At 42.1% G+C, this 24,558-nt stretch overlaps 1 protein-coding gene across 4 annotated transcripts in view; it reads left to right on the forward strand.

Moving 5' to 3' along the window:
• The window catches only part of LOC134343878 (kinesin-like protein KIF24), a 78,892-nt gene that overhangs the window by 49,308 nt on the left and 5,026 nt on the right, over positions 1-24,558 (forward strand). For all 4 annotated transcript variants that reach the window (XM_063042744.1, XM_063042743.1, XM_063042742.1 and 1 more), the window contains 2 exons: positions 738-3,101; positions 17,893-17,986. In XM_063042744.1, coding sequence (XP_062898814.1) covers positions 738-3,101; positions 17,893-17,986 — 2,458 coding nt within the window. The remainder of the gene's footprint in view (positions 1-737; positions 3,102-17,892; positions 17,987-24,558) is intronic.

Consider the following 24,558-nt stretch of genomic DNA (forward strand, 5'->3'; position numbering starts at 1 on the left):
TGTTGTTTATTCATCATTGCCGGCTTAAAGTTATGGTATCTGTCCGAAAGCACCATAGCAGGCACTGTCTATTCAAGTACAGCCCTGGACCTTTTTCATGTAACTGAATAGGGCACAGCAATAAATGATGCCTTTGCCAATGATTCCCCATGTCCATTAATAAATAAAATAGGTTTATTCTATGTCTTTAGAATTAATTTTAGTACAGTACAGCACAGGAACAGGCCCTTCGGCCCCCGTTGTGCTGAACCAGTTAAATAAGTGATCAAATGGCCATCTAATCTAATCTGGTTTGCCAACACAAGGCCCATATCCTTCCATTTTTCTCACATTTATGTGCCTAGCTAAGCGAAAAATGTTATTCATGTTGGCAGCTTTAAAATACAGTAGCGTAGTGGTTAGCACAACACTATAGTACCTGCAATTGGGTTAAATTCCCTGTAAGGAGTTTGTATATTCTCTGTGTGACCGCGTGGTGTTTGTTTCCTCCAGGTGCTCCGGTTTCCTCCCACAGTCCCTAGATGTATCAGTTAATGGTTAATTGGTCATTGTAAATTGTCCTGTGATTAGGCTAGGGTTAATTTGCGGGATGCCAGGCAGTGCAGCCTGAAGGGCTGGAAGGTCCTATTCAGTGTGGTAACCCAATAAGTAAATGAATAAATAGATAAATGGATTGAATCACATCATTTAAAAAATTAGAATGATTTCTTTTCAGCAAATCTGTTATTTATCCTCAGGGTAAAAGAAATAAAGAGAGGCTCCAAAACATCCAGCGTAAACCTTTCAAGATGTCAAGGAGGTAGAAGCCCATCTCCAAAACAAACCAAAGCATATGGGGACAAATCCGTACCAAAGGAAGTAAAGCCAAGAATAGAACAATCCCAATATTCAGATAAAAATGCAACCCAGCCTAAATTCTCACCAGTAGTGTTGCGTCCACATAATGGTCTTCCCTGTTCCACACCAAGAATGTCGAATAAAAATGTCTTTTCTCCAACTACCTCAAAATTTGTGTGGCAAAATCATTCTACTCCTCTTAAAGGGGTGTTTAAGAAAAATTGCTCAGATGCCAGCAAGAACACGACAGATGAAAGGCTAACTGGGAAGGGCATTATTACAAAAGAGGCATTTCTGAATAAATCTAGAACACCCAGAAGAATGCATCGTGGACAAATAAATAAAAATGTGAAGGTTCAAGCAGTTCATCCCATTCAAAAAGAAGTAATTCCAAGAGATGGATTTCACTTTACTAGACAGATAAAAAATTACTCTCCCAATAAAGAAAATAGTAATAAAAATTTTGAAAGTGAATATCAAAAGAGTCCCAAGTCACCAGAGAATGAACTTTTTCTCCAAAAGGAAAGGGAAAAGCACTTGCGTCTTTATCACCAGCAGCTTCAACAACTTCAGCAGCCACCATTATTGCAGAAGAAGCTAACTTATCAACCTTTGAAGGAGCTTCTCAGGCAATTTTATCAACATAAGATTGAAATGAGCGATGAAAGAAATGATCACACTTCCTCACTGGAACCTGCAGTCCAAAAGTCAGATGTTCAGACCGAATACAGTTATCGCTGTGATCCATGTTCTGTCTGCCAAAGCATGGATGACACACAGAATCAAACCTGTAATCACAATTCCCTGTATGAAATAGAAAGAGCGAATGGAGGAAACAATGTGCAAGTTTTTCACTGTTTTCAAGATCAAAGCTGTAACCCAAGGATAGATGGCAGTTTCTGTAGCTCACTGTGGAGTACAGAAGAATGTGCAAGTCACTGTTCTTCAGGAGATCATGGCACAGAAATGTTGTGCTCTCAGAATAATAGTGATCATGCTCAAATGAAGCCAAGGTACTTATCATTTGATTCAAAAAACAGTTTGCAGAATTATTCAGCTGATTGTCAAGATAACTGTGCTATTTCAAAGATCTCACAAATGGACAATAGTTTCCCTATTGCTACAGATTTGAAAAGTGTGAAAATTGGAAGCAACATTTTGTTTAAATCTAACAGTAATATGGATCTCCATTTGAATTCTGTAACAGAAGTAGCAAAAGATGAGCAGGTATGTAAAATCTCCAGTAATATGTTTCGATCCACTAACTGTATTTCTGAAGATTTGATGAATGTTTCTGATGCTCGTCTTTCCATGGAGAGGCCACTATCTCAAAATACACTTCTTACTGACCAAAGAATGACAATCTCATGTAACCAGTACTTTGCTGAAATGGAGGATTTCCCAACTGATTCTGATAAAATTCAGAAATTTTCATCTGATGATCTTTTTGTCAGTACAAAAAGTGCTAGTCACGATCAGTGCCTTATTTTGAATGATGGAACTGAAAAGCAAACAGTTGCAAAAGATGAAAATGACCACTGTTCAAATATTAACCGTGTAGAGCCTACTTATAAAGATGTCAACATTTTAACTACCGATTTGCCAACTAAAGATTGTACAGGTTTTCTGAATCCACCAAAGCATGGTCTGAAGCAGGACGAACCACTGAGTGGAAGTCTACCCTCTAAAGCCATCAGCCAGACAAGTGAATGTCATAATTACAAACAAGAAATTAAACGTTTGAAAAGTGAACCTTATGATTCAGGTACTGAAGAAACTGTAATTAATTCTTCAATTTTACACTTGCATAATGGTGTAATGTCCATTATTGAAGCTGAGGCTTCAGATACTGGAAACCAGAGCTCTACAGATATGCTTCTTAATCAAGTGAGTAGGCAGAAAGGCATTTCTAATTGTGGAATCGCTTCTAGCAAAATAACAGAACCAATTAACATCTCCGAAATTAGAGAATCACAAGAAAAAACAGAGGTTTTGGTGGCTAGAAGCTGTACTGAAGGGATGCTTGATAACTGCCGTAATGAAGATGGGTTTCAGCCTTGTTGCAAGTCCATTGATAAGGACTTAATTAAAGAAAAGTTACTGCACAATATATTAAACCATCTTTATGAAGAAGACAATTCAATTCCCATTGAAGTGTTTGTCAACCACAGTGAAAACAATAACAAAGCATGTGGACTTGTGACAGATGGTAACCAATCTAAGCATTTAATTGCCCAGCACCTAGAGACAATGAAAAAATCAAAGTAAGTATGAAAACAGCAAACTTAAAGAATTTCCTCATGTTAAAAATTGGACAATACTGTAATAATCTTTAATCACATCAATACTTAATTGAAATAATTCTCTGGCTGCTCATTAAATCCAGAATACGGTATTTTTTTCTGTTTGAGACAAAAATAGGTAGAATTTAATACCGCAAAATATTTTATTTAGAAGTACTTAAATATGCAAAGTTTTATCTCACGTTCTCAGAACATTCCTCTTGACGACTTTTGATATTTGGTTTGAAAGTTAAGGTGTCACTTCTGTAGGGGTGGAGGAAGAGAGGCACAGAAGTATAGTAATAAACTATCAGCGTGAAATGTCTTTACTGTGTTAGAGTCATACAGCTTGAAAATAGGGCCTTAGGCAGATGGGACGAGCTTAGCATGGACAAGTTGGGCCAGAGTTTGTCCTATAGCCCTCTAAACCTCTCCTACTTAGCTAGATTGTTTTTAAATGTACCACTAATTCTGGCCGCTCATTCCAAATATGCACCCCCCTTTGTGTGAAAAAGCTGCCCCTGATGTTTTCTGTTTTTGAATCTTTTGTCTCTGATCTTTGTCCCCATGTTTTTAGCACACCCTCCATATGTGAAAAAGACATATTTCACCCTACCTAAGTCCCTCATGATCTTGTATACCTCTATCAGCTCATGTTTCAATCTCCTGCATTCCAGGGACTAAAGTCCTAAGCTTCACAACTTCTCCTTTGGACTCCAGCTCCCATCCCCAGGTAATGTCATGGTGAATCTTCTTGGCACTCTTTTTCTAATAACATATTTCCTATAACATGGTAACCAAAACTGTACACAAAACTCCAAATGTGGCCTCACCAACATCTTGTACAACTGAAACATAACTTCTTATTTCCTTCACTCAGTGCCCTGACTGATGAAGGCCAGCATGCTAAATGCCTTCTTCACCACTTTATCTATCTTTGATGCTGCTTTTAGTGAACTATACACTTGCACGCCTAGATCCCTCTATTCCATAACATTCTTCAGTGTCCCACCATTCACTACTTGTTTGATCTCTCAAAATACAATACCTTGCATTTATCTGGACTTTTCCCCCCTAACTTCTGTCTTAATCTCCACAAGATTTTGCCTAATGGCTCCAAAATTTGCTCAACCCCTGTTCAGGACCTTAACCAGTGAACCAGTTGTATTCTTATCCAATTTTAAGAGTAATTAATTTCTGAGCACTGGACTCAAAGTGAATGCTGATATTCATATTGTTATTTATGCTATTAAATAGTATAAATTATTTATAATAGTATGTTATAAATAGATACTATCTGTATTCGATAGTATTTAATCAATAAATACTATTGATTTAATTTACTATTAATAGTAATGATTTACTACTCATCTATATTAATTTTAGTTATTTCATTTCCTTCTCTCATGTAACTGACACTTTATTGTGCACTCTGTTATTGTTTTATCTTGTACAACCTCAATGCACTGTTGCAATAAATTGATCTGCGTGAACAGTATGCAAGACAAGGTATTTTTTACGTATCTCAGTATATTTAACAGTAATACAGCAATTTAAAATCCTTATACTAACCTAATGTGAAATGTTTTCATCATTTTTTATCTTTCTTTATCCTCTCTGACTGTGACTCCATTTGGAGGTGGACTTACACTTGTATAGTCTGTTCTTCACCATCCTGTCTATTTGTGTGGCCATTTTCAGCAAACTGTGTACTTGTACTCCCAGGTCACTAAGCATGTCTCACTGTTTTTCCAGAGTCTCAGTCTCCCTCACCAAGCCTGTGTCCCTCTGTTTTGTTGGAGATTTCACCAATCCTGTGTCTCCACTCTCTCAAACTCCTGCTTGTTCTTTCTCCTGGGGCATTGGAGCTGGGGAGGGGGTGGGGGATCCTGCACAGGCCAGAATTGCTGTTCCTTACCATGGTCAAGAATCCTTTCCTTGGAATGGTTCTGCTATTCATACAACTGCTTGGCAGGGTTTCTTAACTGTGTTTGGAAACTTGTGTGTTGCTGACAAGGACAGCATTTCTTTTCTTGTGCTCATTTCTGATTGTCCTTGAACGTAGTGGTGAGCTGCTGCCTTGAACCATACTGTTTGTGCTGTTGGAATTCCATGCTTCAGACCCAGCAATGAAGGTGGTGATGCAGTTCCACATTAGAGTGGTGTATGACTCAGAGGAGAAATTACTGTTAGTGATGTTGCCATAGAACAGTAGGGCATAATACAGACCCTTTGGCCCATGACATCGTTCCAACCTTTTACCCTACTCCAAAATCAATCTAACCCTTTCCTCCCACATATCCATCCATTTTTCTTTCATCCATGTGCCTATCAAAGCATCTCTTTGTCCTTCTGGTAGAAGTTATGGGATTGAGGTGTGTTTTCAATTAGCTTGGGTGAGTAACTACTGTGCATTTTGTAGATACTCCACACATATCCTCCACTGGGAGCAAATGGTGGAGGACATGAATACTTAGTGTGGAGGATGGGTCCCAGTCTAGCAAGCTGCTTTGTTCTGGATGGTTTGAAGCTTCTTGAAAGATATTGGCACTGCTCTCACCCAAGCAAATTCTTGGCTTGTCCGTTAGAGATTGAGGAAAGGCAATGGAGTGTCAGGTGTTGAATTAGACACAAGCATCATAGACAAAATGCTGGAGGACTGATGAAAGGTCTCGGCTCAAAACATTGACTGCCCATTTCCCTCCATAGATGTTGTATGGATTGCTGAGTTCCTCCAGCATTTTGTGTGTGTTGCTTTGGATTTCCAGCATCAGCAAAATCTCTTGTGTGGGTGAGTGACCGCAGGATCCCAAGATCCTGAGTTGTGTCCACATTATTTTTATAGCTGTTGGAGCTGAGTGCCTGATCATTGGTGACCTCAGGTTGGTGGAGTTGGGGGAGACGCTCAGCCACAAGACCATAAGATGTAGGAGCTGAAGTATGCCATTCGGCCCATCCATTCTGCTCCACCATTCAATCATGGGCTGATCCAATTCTTCAAGTCATCCCCACTCCCCTGCTTTCACCCCATACTCTTTGATGTCCTGGCTGATTAAGAACCTATCTATCTCTGCCTTAAATACACCCAATGATTTGTTCTTCACAGCCATTCGTGGCAACAAATTCCACAGATTTATCACCCTCTGGCTGAAGTAATTTCTCCACATCTCAGTTCTAAACCTCTTGTCCTAGAATCCCCTGCCATGGGAAATAACTTTGCCATATCTAATCTGTTCAAGCCTTTTAACCTTCAGAATGTTTCTATGAAATCCCCCCTCATTCTCCTGAACTCCAGGGAATACAGCCCAATAGCTGCTAGATGTTCTTCATACGGTAATCATTTTATTCCTGGAATCATTCTCGTGAATCTTCTCTGAACCCTCTGCAATGTCAGTATATCCTTTCTAAAACAAGGAGCCCAAAGCTGCACACAGTACTCCAAATGTGGTCTCACGAGTGCCTTATAGAGCCTCAACATCACATCCCTGCTCTTATATTCTATACTCCAGAAATGAATGCCAACGTTGCATTTGCCTTCTTCACAACTGATTCAACCTGGAGGTTAACCATTAGGGTATCTTGCACAAGGACTCCCAAGTCCCTTTGCATCTCTGCATTTTGAATTCTCTCCCCATCTAAATTATAGTCTGCCCGTTTATTTCTTCCACCAAAGTTCATGACCAGACACTTTCCAACATTGTATTTCACTTGCCACTTCTTTGCCCATTCCCCTAAACTATCTAAGGCTTTCTGTTTCCTCAACACTACTCGCTCCTCCACCTATCTTTGTATCATCGGCAAATTTAGCCACAAATCCATTAATACCATAGTCCAAATCATTGACACACATCATAAAAAGCAGTGGTCCCAACACGGATCCCTGTGGAACTCTACTGGTAACTGGCAGCCAGCCAGAATAGGATCCCTTTATTCCCACTCTCTGTTTTCTGCTGACCAGCCAATGCTCCACCTACGCTAGTAACTTCTGTGTAATTCCATGGGCTAAGCAACCTCATGTGCAGCACCTTGTCAAAGGCCTTTTGAAAATCCAAGTACACCACATCTACTGTATCTCCTTTGTTTATACTGCCACTAATGTCAGGCTAACAGGTCTATAGTTTCCATTCTGCTGCCTCCCACCCTTCTTAAATAGTGGAGTAACGTTTGCAATTTTCCCATCATCCAGCACAATGCCAGAATCTTTGGATTCTTGAAAGATCTTCGTTAATGACTCTGCAATCTCTCCAGCTCCAGGAGATTTATTCACCCTCAGACCATTAAGCATCCTGAACACCTTCTCAGTCGTAATTTTCACTGCAGAAACTTCACTTCCCTGACACTGTTGGATGTCCGGTATACTACAGACATCTTCCACTCTGAAGTTTGATGTAAAATACGCATTCAGTTCCTCTGCCATCTCTGCATCTCTCATTAGAATATCTCCAGCGTCATTTTGTTATGGTCCTATGTCTACCCCCGGCTCTCTTTTACCCTTTATGTACTTAAAACCGTGGTAATTACACTGAATCCCTTTGGCTGGTTTTATCCCTCTTGTTGTTGATGGTCAGAGGCTGCCACTTCTGTGATACAAATGTTACTTGCCATTTAGCAGTCTATTTGTTAATGTTGTCTAGATCTTGTTGCATGCAAGTGTGGATTGGGACAGGCTGTTTTCTGGCAAAGGTGCACTTCGAAAGTGGGAGGCTTTTAGAAATGAAATTTTGAGATTACAAAGCTTGTATGTGCCTGCCAGAATAAAAGATCAGGACAACAAGTGTTGGGAATCTTGGTTTTCAAGAGATATTAAGGACCTGGTTAAGAGAAAAAAGGAAGTGCATAGCAGGTATAGGCAAGTAGAAACAAATGAGGTACTTAGGGAGTATAAGAAATGCAAGAGAACACTTAAGAAATAAGGAAGGCTAAATGAAGACATGATGTTGCTCCAGCAGACAATGTGAAGGAGGATCCTAAGGGATTTTACAGATATTTTGAAAATAAAAGCATTGCAAGGGATAAACTTCGACTTCTGGAATACCAGAATGGTAATCTATGTGTGGAGCCAAAATGGACAGAGGAGATCTTAAATAAATTAATCTGTGTGTCCATCTCCTGGGTAAATAGAGTTTATAGAAGTGAGATAGAACAATATCGACTGTTCATTGACCCTGCACAGATTACAGAGTAGGAGGTGTGTGCTCCCCTGAGGCAAATCAGGGTGGATAACCCCCAGGGTCTGGACCCTACGGGAAGCAAGTGCAGAAATTGCTGGGGCCCTAGCAGAGATATTTAAAACATCCTTGGGTACCAGAGGAGTGGAGGATAGCCAATGTTGTTCCGCCCTTTAAAAAAGGCTTTAAACATAAACCAGAAATTATTGGTCGGTGAGCCTGACATCAGTTGTGGGAAAGTTATTGTAAGGTATTCTGAGGGACCGGATATATAAGTATTTAGTTAGTCATGGACTGATTAAGTATAATCCACATGGCTTTGTACCTGGTCAATCATGTCGACCCCGTCTTATAGAATTTTTTGAGGAAGTTACAAGCAAGGTGGATGAAGGCAAAGCAGTGGATGTTGTCTACGTAAACTTTAGTAAGGCATTTGGCAAGGGTCCTCGTGGAAGGCTGGTCAAGAAGGTTCAGTCGCTCAGCATTCAGGATGAAGTGGTAAATGGATTAGACACTGGCATTGTGGCAGAAGCCAGAGCATGGTAGTAGAGAGTTGCTTCTTTGACTGGAGGCCTGTGACTAGTGGTGTGCCACAGGGATCGGTGCTGGGTCCTTTGTTTGTCATCTATATCAATGATCTGAATGATAATGTGCTTAACTGTATCAGTAAATCTGCAGATGACACCAAGATTGTGGGTGTAGTGGACAGTGAGGAAGACTATCGTGGCTTGCAGAGGGATCTGAATCAGCTGGGAAAATAGGCTGAAAAATGGCAGAAAGAATTTAATGCAGCTAAGTGCAATGTGTTGCACTTTGGTAGGACCAACCAAGGTAGGTCTACACAGAGAACAGTAGGGCACTGAGGAGTGTGATGGAACAAAGGGATCTTGGAATACATGTCCATAATTCATTGGAAGTGGTGTCACAGGTAGACAGGGCTGTAAAGAAAGCTTTTGGCACTTTGGCCTTCATTAATCAAAGTATTGAGTACAGGAGATGGGATGTTATGTTGAAATTGTATAAGACCTTGGTGAGGCCTAACTTGGAGTATTGTGTGCAGCTTTCATCACTTACCTAGAGGAATGATGTAAACAAGGTCGACAGAGAAAATTTAAAAGGGTGTTGTTGGGATTAGAGGACCTGAGTTATAAGGAAAGACTGAGTAGTTTAGGACTATATTCTTTAAAATGTAGAAGATTCAGAGGAGATTTGATAGCGGTATACAAAATTACAAAGGACTATAGATAGGGTGAATGCAAGCAGCTTATATCCACTGAGGTTGGTGGTACAGCAACTAGTGGTCATGGCTTAAGGGTGAATGGTGAGAAGTTTAAGGGGAACATGAGAGGAAACTTCTTCACTCAGAGTGTCATGAGCGCATGGGATGAGCTGCCAGCATGTGGTGCATGTGAGCTCGATTTCAATGTTTAAGAGAAGTTTGGGTTGGTACATGGATGGTAGGGGTATGAAGAGTTATGGACCCGGTGCAGATTGACTGGGGTCAGCAGTTTAAATGGTTCTGCATGCACTAGGCCAATGGGCCTGTTCTGTGCTGTACTGTTCTGTGACTCTCTATTGTATTTGTTTATTTTTCCTGTAAATGGTTGCATGAAAATGAATTGGAAGGAAGTATATAGTGAAGTCAGAAGTTTACAGTCACCTTAGCCAAATACATTTAAACTCAGTTTTTCACAATTCCTGACATTTAATCCTAGAAAACATTCCCTGTCTTAGGTCAGTTAGGATCACTACTTTATTTTAAGAATGTGAAATGCCAGAATAATAGTAGAGAGAATTATTTATTTCAGCTTTTATTTCTTTCATGGCTTTCCCAGTGGGTCAGAAGTTTACACACACTTTATTAGTATTTGGTAGCGTTGCCTTTAAATTGTTTAACTTGGGCCAAACATTTTGAATAGCCTTCCACAAGCTTCTCACAGTAAGTTGCTGGAATTTTGTTCCATTCCTCCAGACAGAACTGGTGTAACTGAGTCAGGTTTGTAGGCCTCCTTGCTCGCACCTGGTTTTTCAGTTCTGTCCACAAATTTTCTATCGGATTGAGGTCAGGACTTTGTGATGGCCACTCCAATACCTTGACTTTGTTGTCCTTAAGCAATTTTGCCACAACTTTGGAGGTATGCTTGGGGTCATTGTCCATTTGGAAGACCCATTTGCGACGGAGCTTTAACTTCCTGGCTGATGTCTTCAGATGTTGCTTCAATATATCCATATAATTTTCCTTCCTCATGATGCCATTTATTTTGTGAAGTGCACCAATCCCTCCTGCAGCAAAGCACCCCTGCAACACGATGCTGCCACCCCCATGCTTCACGGTTGGGATGGTGTTCTTCGGCTTGCAAGCCTCGCCCTTTTTCCTCCAAATATAACGATAGTCATTATGGCAAACAGTTCAATCTTTGTTTCATCGGACCAGAGGACATTTCTCCAAAAAGTGAGATCTTTGTCTGCAAACTGTAGTCTTGTTTTTTATGGTGGTTTTGGAGCAGTGGCTTCTTCCTTGCTGAGTAGCCTTTCAGGTTATGTCGATATAGGGCTTGTATTACTGTGGATGTAGATACTTGTCTACCTGTTTCCTCCAGTGTCTTCACAAGGTCCTTTGCTGTTGTTCTGGGATTGATTTGCACTTTTCATGCCAAAGTACGTTCATCTCTAGGAGACAGATTGCGTCTCCTTCCTGAGCAGTATGAAGGCTGCGTGATCCCATGGTGTTTATACTTGTGTACTATTGTTTGTACAGATGAACATGGTACCTTCAGACATTTGGAAATTGCTCCCAAGGATGAACCAGACTTGACATCATTTTCTGACCTCAATCCGAAAGAAAATTTGTGGGCAGAACTGAAAAAGCGTATGTGAGCAAGGAGGCCTACAAACCTGACTCAGTTACACCAGTTCTATCTGGAGGAATGGAACAAAATTCCAGCAATTTACTGTGAGAAGCTTGTGGAAGGCTACCCAAAACATTTGACCCAAGTTAAACAAATTAAAGGCAACGCTACCAAATACTAACAAAGTGTATATAAACTTCTGACCCACTGGGAAGGTGATGAAAGAAATAAAAGCTGAAATAAATCATTCTCTCTCCTGACATCTCACATTCTTAAAATAAAGTAGTGATCCTAACTGACCTAAGACAGGGAATGTTTTCTAGGATTAAATGTCAAGAATTGTGAAAAACTGAGTTTAAATATATTTGGCTAAAGTATATTTAAACTTCCAACTTCAACTGTACATACTTTGATAATAAATTCAATTTGAGCTTTTGAATGAGTAATGAAAAGGGCCATGAATTGAGGCCATGGATGGACTGGCAAGAGCTTCTTGAGAGCAAAGCATTCTCAGAGCAATGAGAGACTTTCTGTGAGAACTTCATGTTAAACAGTCCATTAAAGACTGGCGGATGAGAGCCCTCCCCCAGCCCAATGACCAGGTAAAGATATGAAAAAGACGGCAAGTAAAATCCAAAAGTCTGAAGGTACTTTATTGATATATAATGAGCAAGAATATGCAGTAAAAGAGATAATTATATAGGCTTTTTGAGTGCAAAAAGATCACCTGTGCATGGTTGTGGAGTATTTAGATAATATTCTTATTGAATATTTTGTAATGGACTTCACAGGAGGACAATTCTGATTTGTAAAGTTATGGCATGGGAGGAGGTTACCAAGTGGACAGAAGAGAGGAGCTTTGATGTAGTCTGCATGGATATTAATAAGTCCTTTGGCAAGGTCCCACTTAGAAGGTTGGTCAAAAATAAAAGCCCGTGGGATATTAGAACATAGGACGTAGAACAGTACAGCACAGGAACAGGCTCTTCAGCCCTCAATGTTGTGCCGAACCAATTAAATGAGTAATCAAATGGTTAACTAAATTACTCTGTTCTGCCTACGCAATGTTTGTATCCTTCGATTGTACTCACGCTGCAGGCAGTACACTCTGTGTATAACAAAAAGCCTGGCCCTCACATCTCTTTGAAATGATCCCCTCTCTCCTTAAATATATGCCCCCTGGTATCAAATATTTTAACCCTTGGAAAAAGATATTGTCTGTCTATTCTATGTATGCCTCTCATAATCTTAGCAGATTTTCCCTTCAGCCATTCCAGAGGAAACATAGAAACATAGAAAATAGGTGCAGGAGTAGGCCATTCGGCCCTTCGAGCCTGCATCGCCATTTATTATGATCGTGGCTGATCATCCAACTCAGAACCCCGCCCCAGCCTTCCCTCCATACCCCCTGATCCCTGTAGCCACAAGGGCCATATCTAACTCCCTCTTAAATATAGCCAATGAACTGGCCTCAACTGTTTCCTGTGGCAGAGAATTCCACAGATTCACCACTCTCTGTGTGAAGAAGTTTTTCCTAATCTCGGTCCTAAAAGGCTTCCCCTTTATCCTCAAACTGTGGCCCCTTGTTCTGGACTTCCCCAACATCGGGAACAATCTTCCTGCATCTAGCCTGTCATCCCTTTAGGATTTTATACGTTTCAGTCAGATCCCCCCTCAATCTTCTAAATTCCAACGAGTACAAGCCCAGTTCATCCAGTCTTTCTTCATATGAAAGTCCTGCCATCCCAGGAATCAATCTGGTGAACCTTCTTTGTACTCCCTCTATGGCAAGGATGTCTTTCCTCAGATTAGGGGACCAAAACTGCACACAATACTCCAGGTGTGCTCTCACCAAGGCCTTGTACAACTGCAGTAGTACCTCCCTGCTCCTGTACTCGAATCCTCTCACTATAAATGCCAGCATACCATTCGCCTTTTTCACCGCCTGCTGTACCTGCATGCCCACTTTCAATGACTGGTGTATAATGACACCCAGGTCTCGTTGCACCTCCCCTTTTCCTAATCGGCCACCATTCAGATAATAACCTGTTTTCCTATTTTTGCCACCAAAGTGGATAACTTCACATTTATCCACATTAAATTGCATCTGCCATGAATTTGCCCACTCACCCAACCTATCCAAGTCACTCTGCATCCTCTCAGCATCCTCCTCACAGCTAACACTGCCACCCAGCTTCGTGTCATCCGCAAACTTGGAGATGCTGCATTTAATTCCCTCATCCAAGTCATTAATATATATTGTAAACAACTGGGGTCCCAGCACTGAGCCTTGCGGTACCCCACTAGTCACCGCCTGCCATTCTGAAAAGGTCCCGTTTATTCCCACTCTTTGCTTCCTGTCTGCTAACCAATTCTCCATCCACATCAATACCTTACCCCCAATACCGTGTGCCTTAAGTTTGCACACTAATCTCCTGTGTGGGACCTTGTCAAAAGCCTTTTGAAAATCCAAATATACCACATCCACTGGTTCTCCCCTATCCACTCTACTAGTTACATCCTCAAAAAATTCTATGAGATTCGTAAGACATGATTTTCCTTTCACAAATCCATGCTGACTTTGTCCGATCATTTCACCGCTTTCCAAATGTGCTGTTATCACATCTTTGATAACTGACTCCAGCAGTTTCCCCACCACCGACGTTAGGCTAACCGGTCTATAATTCCCCGGTTTCTCTCTCCCTCCTTTTTTAAAAAGTGGGGTTACATTAGCCACCCTCCAATCCTTAGGAACTAGTCCAGAATCTAACGAGTTTTGAAAAATTATCACTAATGCATCCACTATTTCTTGGGCTACTTCCTTAAGCACTCTAGGATGCAGACCATCTGGCCCTGGGGATTTACCTGCCTTCAATCCCTTCAATTTACCTAACACCACTTCCCTACTAACATGTATTTCGCTCAGTTCCTCCATCTCACTGGACCCTCTGTCCCCTACTATTTTTGGAAGATTATTTATGTCCTCCTTACTGAAGACAGAACCAAAGTAATTATTCAATTGGTCTGCCATGTCCTTGCTCCCCATAATCAATTCACCTGTTTCTGTCTGTAGGGGACCTACATTTGTCTTTACCAGTCTTTTCCTTTTTACATATCTATAAAAGCTTTTACAGTCAGTTTTTATGTTCCCTGCCAGTTTTCTCTCATAATCTTTTTTCCCCTTCCTAATTAAGCCCTTTGTCCTCCTCTGCTAACCTCTGAATTTCTCCCAGTTCTCAGGTGAGCCACTTTCTCTGGATAATTTGTATGCTTCTTCTTTGGAATTGACACTATCTCTAATTTCTCTTGTCAGCCACGGGTGCACTACCTTCCTTGATTTATTCTTTTGCCAAACAATTGTTGTAGTTCATCCATGCAACCTTTAAATGCTTGCCATTGCATATCCACCGTCAATCCTTTAAGTGTCATTTGCCAGTCTATCTTAGCTAATTCACGTTTCATACCTTCAAAGTTACCCCTCTTTAAGTTCAGAACCTTTGTTTCTGAATTAACTATGTCACTCTCCATCTTAATGAAGAATTCCACCATATTATGGTCACTCTTACCCAAGGGGCCTCTCACGACAAGATTGCTAATTAACCCTTCCTCATTGCTCAAAACCCAGTCCAGAATAGCCTGCTTTCTAGTTGGTTCCTCGACATGTTGGTTCAAAAAACTATCCCGCATACATTCCAAGAAATCCTCTTTCTCAGCACCTTTACCAATTTGGTTCACCCAATCTACATGTAGATTGAAGTCACCCATTATAACTGCTGTTCCTTTATTGCACACATTTTTAATTTCCTGTTTAATACCATCTCTGACCTCACTACTAGGTGGCCTGTACACAACTCCCACCAGCGTCTTCTGCCCCTTAGTGTTACGCAGCTCTACCCATATCGATTCCACATCTTCCCGGCTTATGTCCTTCCTTTCTATTGCGTTAATCTCTTCTTTAACCAGCAACGCCACCCCACCTCCCCTTCCTTCATGTCTATCCCTCCTGAATATTGAATATCCCTGAACGTTGAGCTCCCATCCTTGGTCACCCTGGAGCCATGTCTCTGTGATCCCAACTATATCATAATCATTAATAACAATCTGCACTTTCAATTCATCCACCTTATTACGAATGCTCCTTGCATTGACACACAAAGCCTTCAGGCGCTCTTTTACAACTCTCTTAGCCCTTATACAATTATGTTGAAAAGTGGCCCTTTTTAATGCTTGCCCTAGATTTGTCGGCCTGCCACTTTCACTTTTCCCCTTAGTACTTTTTGCTTCTACCCTCACTTTACACCCCTCTGTCTCTCTGCACTGGTTCCCACCCCCCTGTTGTGAACTAACCTCCTCACGCCTAGCCTCTTTAGTTTGATTCCCACCCCTCAAACAACCCAAGTTTGTCCAACCTCTCATGATAGCACATGCTCTCTAACTCAGACAACATTGTGGTAAACCTCTTCTACACCCTCTCTAAAGCCTTGATTTCCTTCCTGTAATGAGGCGATCAGAACTGTATGTAATACTCCAGATGCAGCCTAACTGGAGTTTTATAAAACTGCAACACAGGCTCATAACTTTGAACTCAGTGCTTTGACTAATAAAGGCAAGCATACTCTATGCCTTTTTAACCGCCCGATCAACCTGTGTAGCCACTTTCAGGGAGGTGTGAACTTGGACCCCAAGATCCCTCTGCTCATCAACACTGTTAAGGATCTCGCCCTTAACAGTATACTGTCTCTTTACATTTGACCTACCAAGGTGCAACACTTCACACTTGGCTGGATTAAATTCTATCTGCTATTTCTCCACCTAAACCATGTGGTAAATTGGATCAGCAAGTTTGCTAATGATACAAAGATTGGAGGTGTAGTAGACAGCGAGGAAGGTTTTCAGAGCCTGCAGAGGGACTTGGACCAGCTGGAAAAATGGGCTGAAAAATGGCAGATGGAGTTTAATACAGACAAGTGTGAGGTATTGCACGTTGGAAGGACAAACCAAGGTAGAACATACAGGGTTAATGGTATGGCACTGAGGAACACAGTGGAACAGAGGGATCTGGGAATACAGATACAAAATTCCCTAAAAGTGGCACCACAGGTAGATAGGGTCGTAAAGAGAGCTTTTGGTACATTGGCCTTTATTAATCAAAGTATTGAGTATAAGAGCTGGAATGTTATGATGAGGTTGTATAAGGCATTGGTGAGGCCAAATCTGGAGTATTTTGTTCAGTTTTGGTCACCAAATTACAGGAAGGATATAAATAAGGTTAAAAGGGTACAGAGAAGGTTTACAAGGTTGTTGCTGGGACTTGAGAAACTCAGTTACAGAGAAAGGTTGAATAGGTTAGGACTTTATTCCCTGGAGCATAGAAGAATGAGGGGAGATTTGATAGACGTATATAAAATTATGATGGGTATAGTTAGAGTGAATGCAAGCAGGCTTTTTCCATTGAGGCAAGGGGAGAAAAAAACCAGAGGACATGGGTTAAGGGTGAGGGGGGAAAAGTTTAAAGGGAACATTAGTGGGGGCTTCTTCACACAGAGAGTGGTGGGAGTATGGAATGAGCTGCCAGACGAGGTGGTAAATGCGGGTTCTTTTTTAACGTTTAAGAATAAATTGGACAGATACATGGATGGGAGGTGTATGGAGGGATATGGTCCGTGTGCAGGTCAGTAGGACTAGGCAGAAAATGGTTCGGCACAGCCAAGAAGGGCCAAAAGGCCTGTTTCTGTGCTGTAGTTTCTATGGTTTCTATCTGAAACTGACCTATATCCCATTGTATTCTGTGCCAGTCTTCTAAGCTATCCACACCACCAATCTTCATATCACCTGCAAACTTTCTAACCTACCAAACTACGTTTATTTTCACCCAGGTCCCAGAACAGGTTCCCGTGGAATACCACTAATCACAGACCTCCAGCTAGGATTCGTCCCATTGACCACCACCCTCTGTCTCCTATGGGCAAATCTGTTTTGAATCCAAAAGGCCAATTTGCCATGGATCCCATGCATCTTAATCTGGATGAGCTTTCCATAAGGGACCTTGTCAAACTCCTTACTAAAATCCACGTAAACACCATCCACAGAGCTACTTTCATCAATCACCATCAGCACCGTGTCAAAAATTTCCTTCAAGTTCTGTCAAGTAACTTCCCTATTGCTGATGTGAGACTCGCTGCTCTATATTTTTCAGGGTTATCCCTGGTTCCCTTCTTGGATATTGGAAGAACATTAGCTAGTCACCAGTCCTCTGGAACCTCACCTGTGCTTTGAAAGGACATGAAGATATTTGTTAGGGCCTTAGCAATCGCTTCACTTGCCTCTCACAATAACCTGGATTATATTCCATCAGGCTCTGGGGACTTATCCATCTTAATGCTCCTTAAGAGGCCCAGCGCTCTTTATCATGAGCAGAGGAGGCTGAAAGAAGCTTATCAGGGTCAAGGTGGTATAAAGAGCAAGAGCCTATTTCTCTCAATGGGTTGTTCAAACACCAGGAGATATAGATTTAAATTGGCAGAAGGTTGTTGGGGAGATGGAAAAACCTGCTGATGTGGGAATCTGCAACAGTCTGCCTAAAAATCTTACTTTAGAGCTGGCCAGTTCCCACACAACCTAGAAAAGATTATCTAAAATTGGATTCATAGAGTTTGGAAGAGTGTACCAAACAGATTTAGAGGATGAGATCCAATTTCTCAAATTTACACAGAGGTTTGTAGTAAATTACAAACCATTTTGTTCTTTGCACTGCAGGAAACTTGTTGTCCAATCGCACTGTAAACAGCTAGAAGAAACGTTAGCTCTTTTTGAAAAAGAAGAATATCTGCTCAACAAACTAACGATATTGGTAAGAATTTTCTTAATCAAAAACTAGAAGTTGTTTTGGGTTTTTTTTGCACAAATATATTCTTTAATACAAATACCATTCATTTGCACAAGGATTACATTCCAGTAAAAGTTTGGGATGAGTGAAAAAGCTTTTCCTTTATTTTCAGTGCAGAAACAGGGGCTCTGGAATTTTGATTGCAAGAATCTGACATAAAATATAATTTGGTAAACAATAAAATTTCAAAATGAAATGATAAATTATGGGCACCACGTTAGTGTAGCAGTTAGTGCAATGCTATTACAGCTCGTGGGTGTTCTGGAGTTCAGAGTTCGTTTCCAGCATCGTCTGAAAGGAGTTTATACGTTCTCCCCATGACTGTGTGAGATTCCTGCTGGTATTGTGGTTTCTTCCCACAGTGCAAAGAGATACTGTTAGTAACTCAATTGGTTTTTATGTATTGTCTTGTGATTAGGCTAGGACTAAATACAGTGGTGTTAGAAAGTTTGTGAACCCTGTAGAATTTTCTCTACTTCTCCATAAATATGACCTAAGATGTGATTAGATCTTTACAGAAGTCCTAAATTTAAATAAAGAGAACCCAATTAAATAAACAACACAAAAACATTATAATTGTTCATTTATTTATTGAGAAAAATGATCCAATATTAGATTATGAGAACACTCAGTCCTCTTTTATTGTCATTTAGAAATGCATACATGCATTAAGAAATGGTACAATGTTTCTCCGGAGTGATATCACAGAAAACAGGACAGACCAAAGACTAACACTGACAGAACCATATAATTATAACATATAGTTACAGCAGTGCAAAACAATACCATAATTTGATGAAGAACAAACCATGGGCACAGTAAAAAAGAAGTCTCAAAGTCCCGAGTCGATCGACTCCCGAGTCCCCGATAGCAGGCGGCAAAAGGGACAAACTCCCTGCCATAAACCTCCAGGCACCGTCAACTTGCTGATACCTTGGAAGCACCCAACCACAGCCGACAGGGAGTCCACCCGTCCGAAAACTCCGAACTTCTGACCAGCCTCTCTGATACAGCCTCCCGAGCGCCTTCAACTTCTTCCCGGCCGTTGAAGCACGCAAAACCGAGGATTTTGAGGCCTTCAGCTCCGGAGATTCCAGTTATCACACAGTAGCAGCGGCAACGAAGCGGGCATTTCAGAAATTTTCCAGATGTTCCTCCGTGCTCTCACGTCTGTCTCCATCAAATCCGAATTGTGCACTGTCCCCTACTTGACAGATAGCAGATATCATCACTGACGTGACCGTGCGCGCTGCTGTCGTGCCGCCATCTTCTCCCCCCTCCCGGGAGGTTACATATATTTATTAGAAAAAGTACGTGAACCTTTGCTTTCAGTAACTTGTAAATCCATAACCTCAGCAAAACATTTCCAGTAACTGTTGATCAGTCCTGCTTGGAAGAATTTTAGACCATTCTTCCTTACAAAATTGCTTCAAATCCAAGATGTTGATGGGCTTCCTTGCATGAACTGCTTGCTTCAGGTCCTTCCGCAACATTTCTGTTGGATAAAGGTCAGGACTTTGACTCAGCCATTCCAAAACACAAAATTTTCTTCTTTTTAAACCATTCCGTTGTTGATTTACTCTTGTCTTCAGATTGTTGTCTTGTTGCATTATACAACTTCTATTGAGCTTCAGGTGATGGACTGCTACGTTGACATTCTCCTGTAAAATGTCTTGATACAATTTGAATTCATTGTTCCCTCAATGATAGCAAGCTGTCCAAGCCCTGAGGCAACATTGCAGCCCAGACCATGATGCTCCTTCCACCAATCTTCACAGTTGGGATGAGGTTTTGGTGTTGGTGTGCAGTGCCCTTTTTCCTCCAAACATAGCAATGTGCATTTCTGCCAGAAAGTTCAACTTTTGTCTCATCTGTACACAGACCATTGTCTCAGAAGCATTGTGGAATGTCCAGGTAGTCTTTTGCAAATTTGACACACGCAGCATTTTTTTTTTGTTTGTTGAGAACAGTGGTTTCCTCCATTGTGTCCTTTCATGAACATCATTCTTGTTCAGTGCTCTTGATGTGATCTTTGCAGAATACCCACTTGTAGGGAGAGTAACGAGTTTCCTCCATTTCTAGACAATTTCTCTTACTGTGGACTGATGAACACTCAGATCTTTAGAAATGCTGTTATAGCCTTTTCCAACTTCATGCATCTCTACAATTCTTCTAAGGTCCTCTGAAAGTTGTTTTGATCAAGACATGCTGCACATAAACAGACCTTTTGAGAAGAGCAGGCTCTGTCAGTAACCTGACTTTGTGTGTCTTTATAGGGCAGGACACCTCTACAATCCACACCTCCAATCTCATCTCATTGATTGGAACACCTGACTCCAAATAGCTTTGGAGAAGGCAGTACCCCAGAGAGTCACATCCTTTTCCCAACAAATACATGTGTAACGCACTGTACAGTTTCACTGCTGATGCAATGACCTGCCTGTAATGTTTCACTGCTAAGGTAATGGTTTCTTTGTAGCTGCAATGTTTGGGTTATGACTAGAGATAACGGGGGCTTTGGAATGTATGCTAGCCAATGAGAGGCATTGTTCTGTCTTATGGGTGTGGGAGCAGGGATTTTGTGGTCTTTTGTCAGCAAGAGATGAAGACAGAAGACGCGAATGGAAAGAGTTGGTAGGCCACCGGACGGAGTGGTCTCAAAGCGAGGGTCCGACGGTCAGTTACGCTTGGAGGAAGTTGATGGGGGACGAATGGACGATTCTGTGAGCTCCAATGTGCACTTTAGTCTGTTTCATTAAAATGGGCCTTTTTTCTTCTTATTTTCTTTACTAACCCTGTATTCGGAGCAAGAAGGCTGCAAGTGAACGGCTGATTTTCGGAGCCAAGGCAGTTTTTACCACTCAGGGTAAAAGAAAGGCAAGACTGCGCAGGCGCATGACATCAGCCAGTAGAGCGCGAAAGGTTTAAAAAGAAGACTGCCATATCCAGCAGGCAGCGTTCGGAGTGGGCAGCGGAGTGAGAGGCAGCAGAGTATTAGGGTTTTGGCTCAACGAGCTTTGGCAGTAACGGGACGAGGCGAGGTAGGTTTACTGGTGTTATTTGCGGAAAGGAGGAAGTATTTGTGTGAGGCCAGTTTTCTGTGCTTGGTGTCAGATGTGGGAGGCCCTGGAGTCTCCCAGCCTCCCGGACAGCCATATCTGCACCAGGTGTGTCGAGCTGCCACTCCTAAGGGACCGAGTTAGGGAACTGAAGATGCAGCTCAAGGACCTTCGCCTGGTCAGGGAGAGCGAGGAGGTGATAGTAAGGAGTTATAGGCAGGTGGTCACACCGGGGACACAGGAGACAGACAAGTGGGTCACAGTCAGGAAGGGGAAGGGGAAGAGTCAGGTTCGAGAGAGTAACCCTGTGGCTGTACCCCTTGACAATAAGTACTCCTGTTTGAGTACTGTTGGGGGGGGTGGGGACAGCCTACCTGGGGGAAGCAACAGTGGCCGAGCCTCTGGCACAGAGTCTGGCCCTGTGGCTCAGAAGGGTAGGGAAAGAAAGAGGAAGGCAGTAGTGATAGGGGACTCTATAGTTAGAGGGTCAGACAGGCGATTCTGTGGACACAGGAAAGAAACTCGGATGGTAATTTGCCTCCCAGGTGACATGTTCCGGGATGTTTCAGATTGTGTCCAAGATATCCTGCAGTGGGAGGGGGAACAGCCAGAGGTCGTGGTACATATTGGTAACAATGACATAGGTGGGAAAAGGGAAGAGGTCCTGAAAAAAGAGTACAGGAGTTGGGAAGGAAGTTGAGAAGCAGGACCGCAAAGGTAGTAATCTTGGGATTACTGCCTGTGCCACGCGACAGTGAGTATAGGAATAGAATGTGGTGGAGGATAAATGCGTGGCTGAGGGATTGGAGCATAGATAGATAAATATACTTTATTAATCCAGAGGGAAATTTGGTTTTGTTACAGCCGCACCAACCAAGAATAGAGTGTAAATATAGCAATACAAAAAACCCCAACACTCAAACAACAAAATGCAAAACTATGCCAGATGGAAAATAAGTCCAGGACCAGTCTATTGGCTCAGGGTGTCTGACCCTCCACGAGAGGAGCTGCACGTTCGATAGCCACAGGCAGGAACGACCTCCCGTGCCACCAAGTGTTGTATCACGGTGGAATGTGGTCGAAGTCCAACAGTAAAAAGTTCAATATCCAGTCTGCAAACACGTTCCTCGATCGTAATATACCCCGGATTGCACCATCCGTTGTTAGCCAGAACAGTAAGCACCCCACTCCTTCACGCCGCTTACCACTCTCCGTGCACTTCCGGTCAGGCGGAGTGGTATTACCCACCGAACTCCTCTTCTCCAAAAGTCTCTGTTGTCTCGACTCAGTCCTCTTTCCTTGGCTTTGTGATTTCCCCCTCCGTGTGCTTTCCTCCGGATTAGGGGGCAGGGTTTCAGATTTCTGGATCATTGGGACATCTTTTGGGGCAGGTGTGACCTTTACAAAAAGTATGGGTCACACTTGAATCCCAGGACGACCAATATCCTGGCGGGGAGGTTTGCTAAGGCTACTGGGGAGTATTTAATCTAGAATTGTTGAGGGGGTGGGAACCGAACTGAAGAGACTGGGGAAGAGAAGGTTGGCTCACAAATAGAGAAAGCTTGTAGACAGTGCGAGAGGGAGAATAGGCAGGTGATAGAAAAGGGACGTGCTCAGACCGAAGATTTGAGATGCGACTATTTTAACGCAAGGAGTGTTTTGTACAAAGCGGATGAGCTTAGAGCATGGATCAGTACTTGGAGATATGATGTGGTGGCCATTACAGAGACTCAGATGGCTCCGGGACGGGGATGGTTACTTCAAGTTCCGGGTTTCAGATGTTTCAAAAAGGACAGGGAGGGAGGCAAAAGAGGTGGGGGCGTGGCACTGTTGATCAGAGATAGTGTCACGGCTGCAGAAAAGGTGGACGCCATGGAGGGATTGTCTACGGAGTCTCTGTGGATGGAAGTTAGGAACAGGAAGGGATCAATAACTTGGTGTTTTTTATAGGCCGCCCAATAGTAACAGGGATATCGAGGAGCAAATAGGGAAACAGATCCTGGAAATGTGTAATAATAACAGAGTTGTCATGATGGGAGATTTTAATTTCCCAAATGTCGATTGGCATCTCCCTAGAACAAGGGGTTTAGATGGGGTGGAACTTGTTAGGTGTGTTCAGGAAGGTTTCTTGACATAATATGTGGAAAAGTCTACAAAAGGAGAGGCTGTACTTGACTTGGTATTGGGAAATGAACCTGGTCAGTTGTCAGATCTCTCAGTGGGAGAGCATTTTGGAGATAGTGATCATAATTCTATCTCCTTTACAATAGCATTGGAGAGAGATAGGAACAGACAAGTTAGAAAAGCGTTTAATTGGAGTAAGGGGAATTATGAGGCTATCAGGCAGGAAATTGGAAGCTTAAGTTGAAAACAGATGTTCTCAGGGAAAAGTACGGAAGAAATGTGGCAAATGTTCAGGGGATATTTGTGTGGAGGTATGTTCCAATGAGACAGGGAAGTTATGGTAGGGTACAGGAACCGTGGTGTACAAAGGCTGTAATAAATCTAGTCAAGAAGAAAAGAAAAGCTTACAAAAGGTTCAGAGAGCTCGGTAATGTTAGAGATCTAGAAGATTATAAGGCTAATGGGAAGGAGTTTAAGAATGAAATTAGGAGAGCCAGAAGGGGCCATGAGAAGGCCTTGGTGGGCAGGATGAAGGAAACCCCCAAGGCATTCTACAAGTATGTGAAGAGCAAGAGGATAAGATGTGAAAGAATAGGACCAATCAAGTGTGACAGTGAGAAAGTGTGTATGGAACCGGAGGAAATAGTGGAGGTACTTAATGAATACTTTACTTCAGTATTCACTATGGAAAAGGATCTTGGTGATTGTAGTGATGACTTGCAGCAGACTGAAAAGCTTGAGCATGTAGATATTAAGAAAGAGGATGTGCTGGAGCTTTTGGAAAGTATCAAGTTGCCGGGACCAGATGAGTTGTACTGTGGGAGGCAAGGAAGGAGATTGCTGAGCCTCTGCCAATGATCTTTGCATTATCAATGGGGGCGGGAGAGGTTCCGGAGGATTGGAGGGTTGGGATGTTGTTCCTTTATTCATGAAAGGGAGTAGAGATAGCCCAGGAAATTATAGACCAGTGAGTCTTACCTCCGTGGTTGGTAAGTTGGTGGAGAAGATCCTGAGAGGCAGGATTTATGAACATTTGGAGAGGCATTAACATGATTAGGAATAGTCAAGCATGGCTTTGTCAAGGGCAGGTTGTGCCTTACAAGCCTGATTGAATTTTTTGAGGATGTGACTAAACACATTGATGAAGGAAGAGCAGTAAATGTAGTGTATATGGATTTCAGCAAGGCATTTGATAAGGTACCCTATGCAAGGCTTATTGAGAAAGTAAGGAGGCATGGGATCCAAGGGGACATTGCTTTGTGGATCCAGAACTGGCTTGCTCACAGAAGGCAAAGAGTGGTTGTAGACTGGTCATATTCTGCATAGAGGTCAGTCACCAGTGGAGTGCCTCAG

The sequence above is a fragment of the Mobula hypostoma genome, chromosome 3 (genome assembly GCF_963921235.1).
Source record: "Mobula hypostoma chromosome 3, sMobHyp1.1, whole genome shotgun sequence".
Taxonomy (NCBI): Eukaryota; Metazoa; Chordata; class Chondrichthyes; order Myliobatiformes; family Myliobatidae; genus Mobula; species Mobula hypostoma.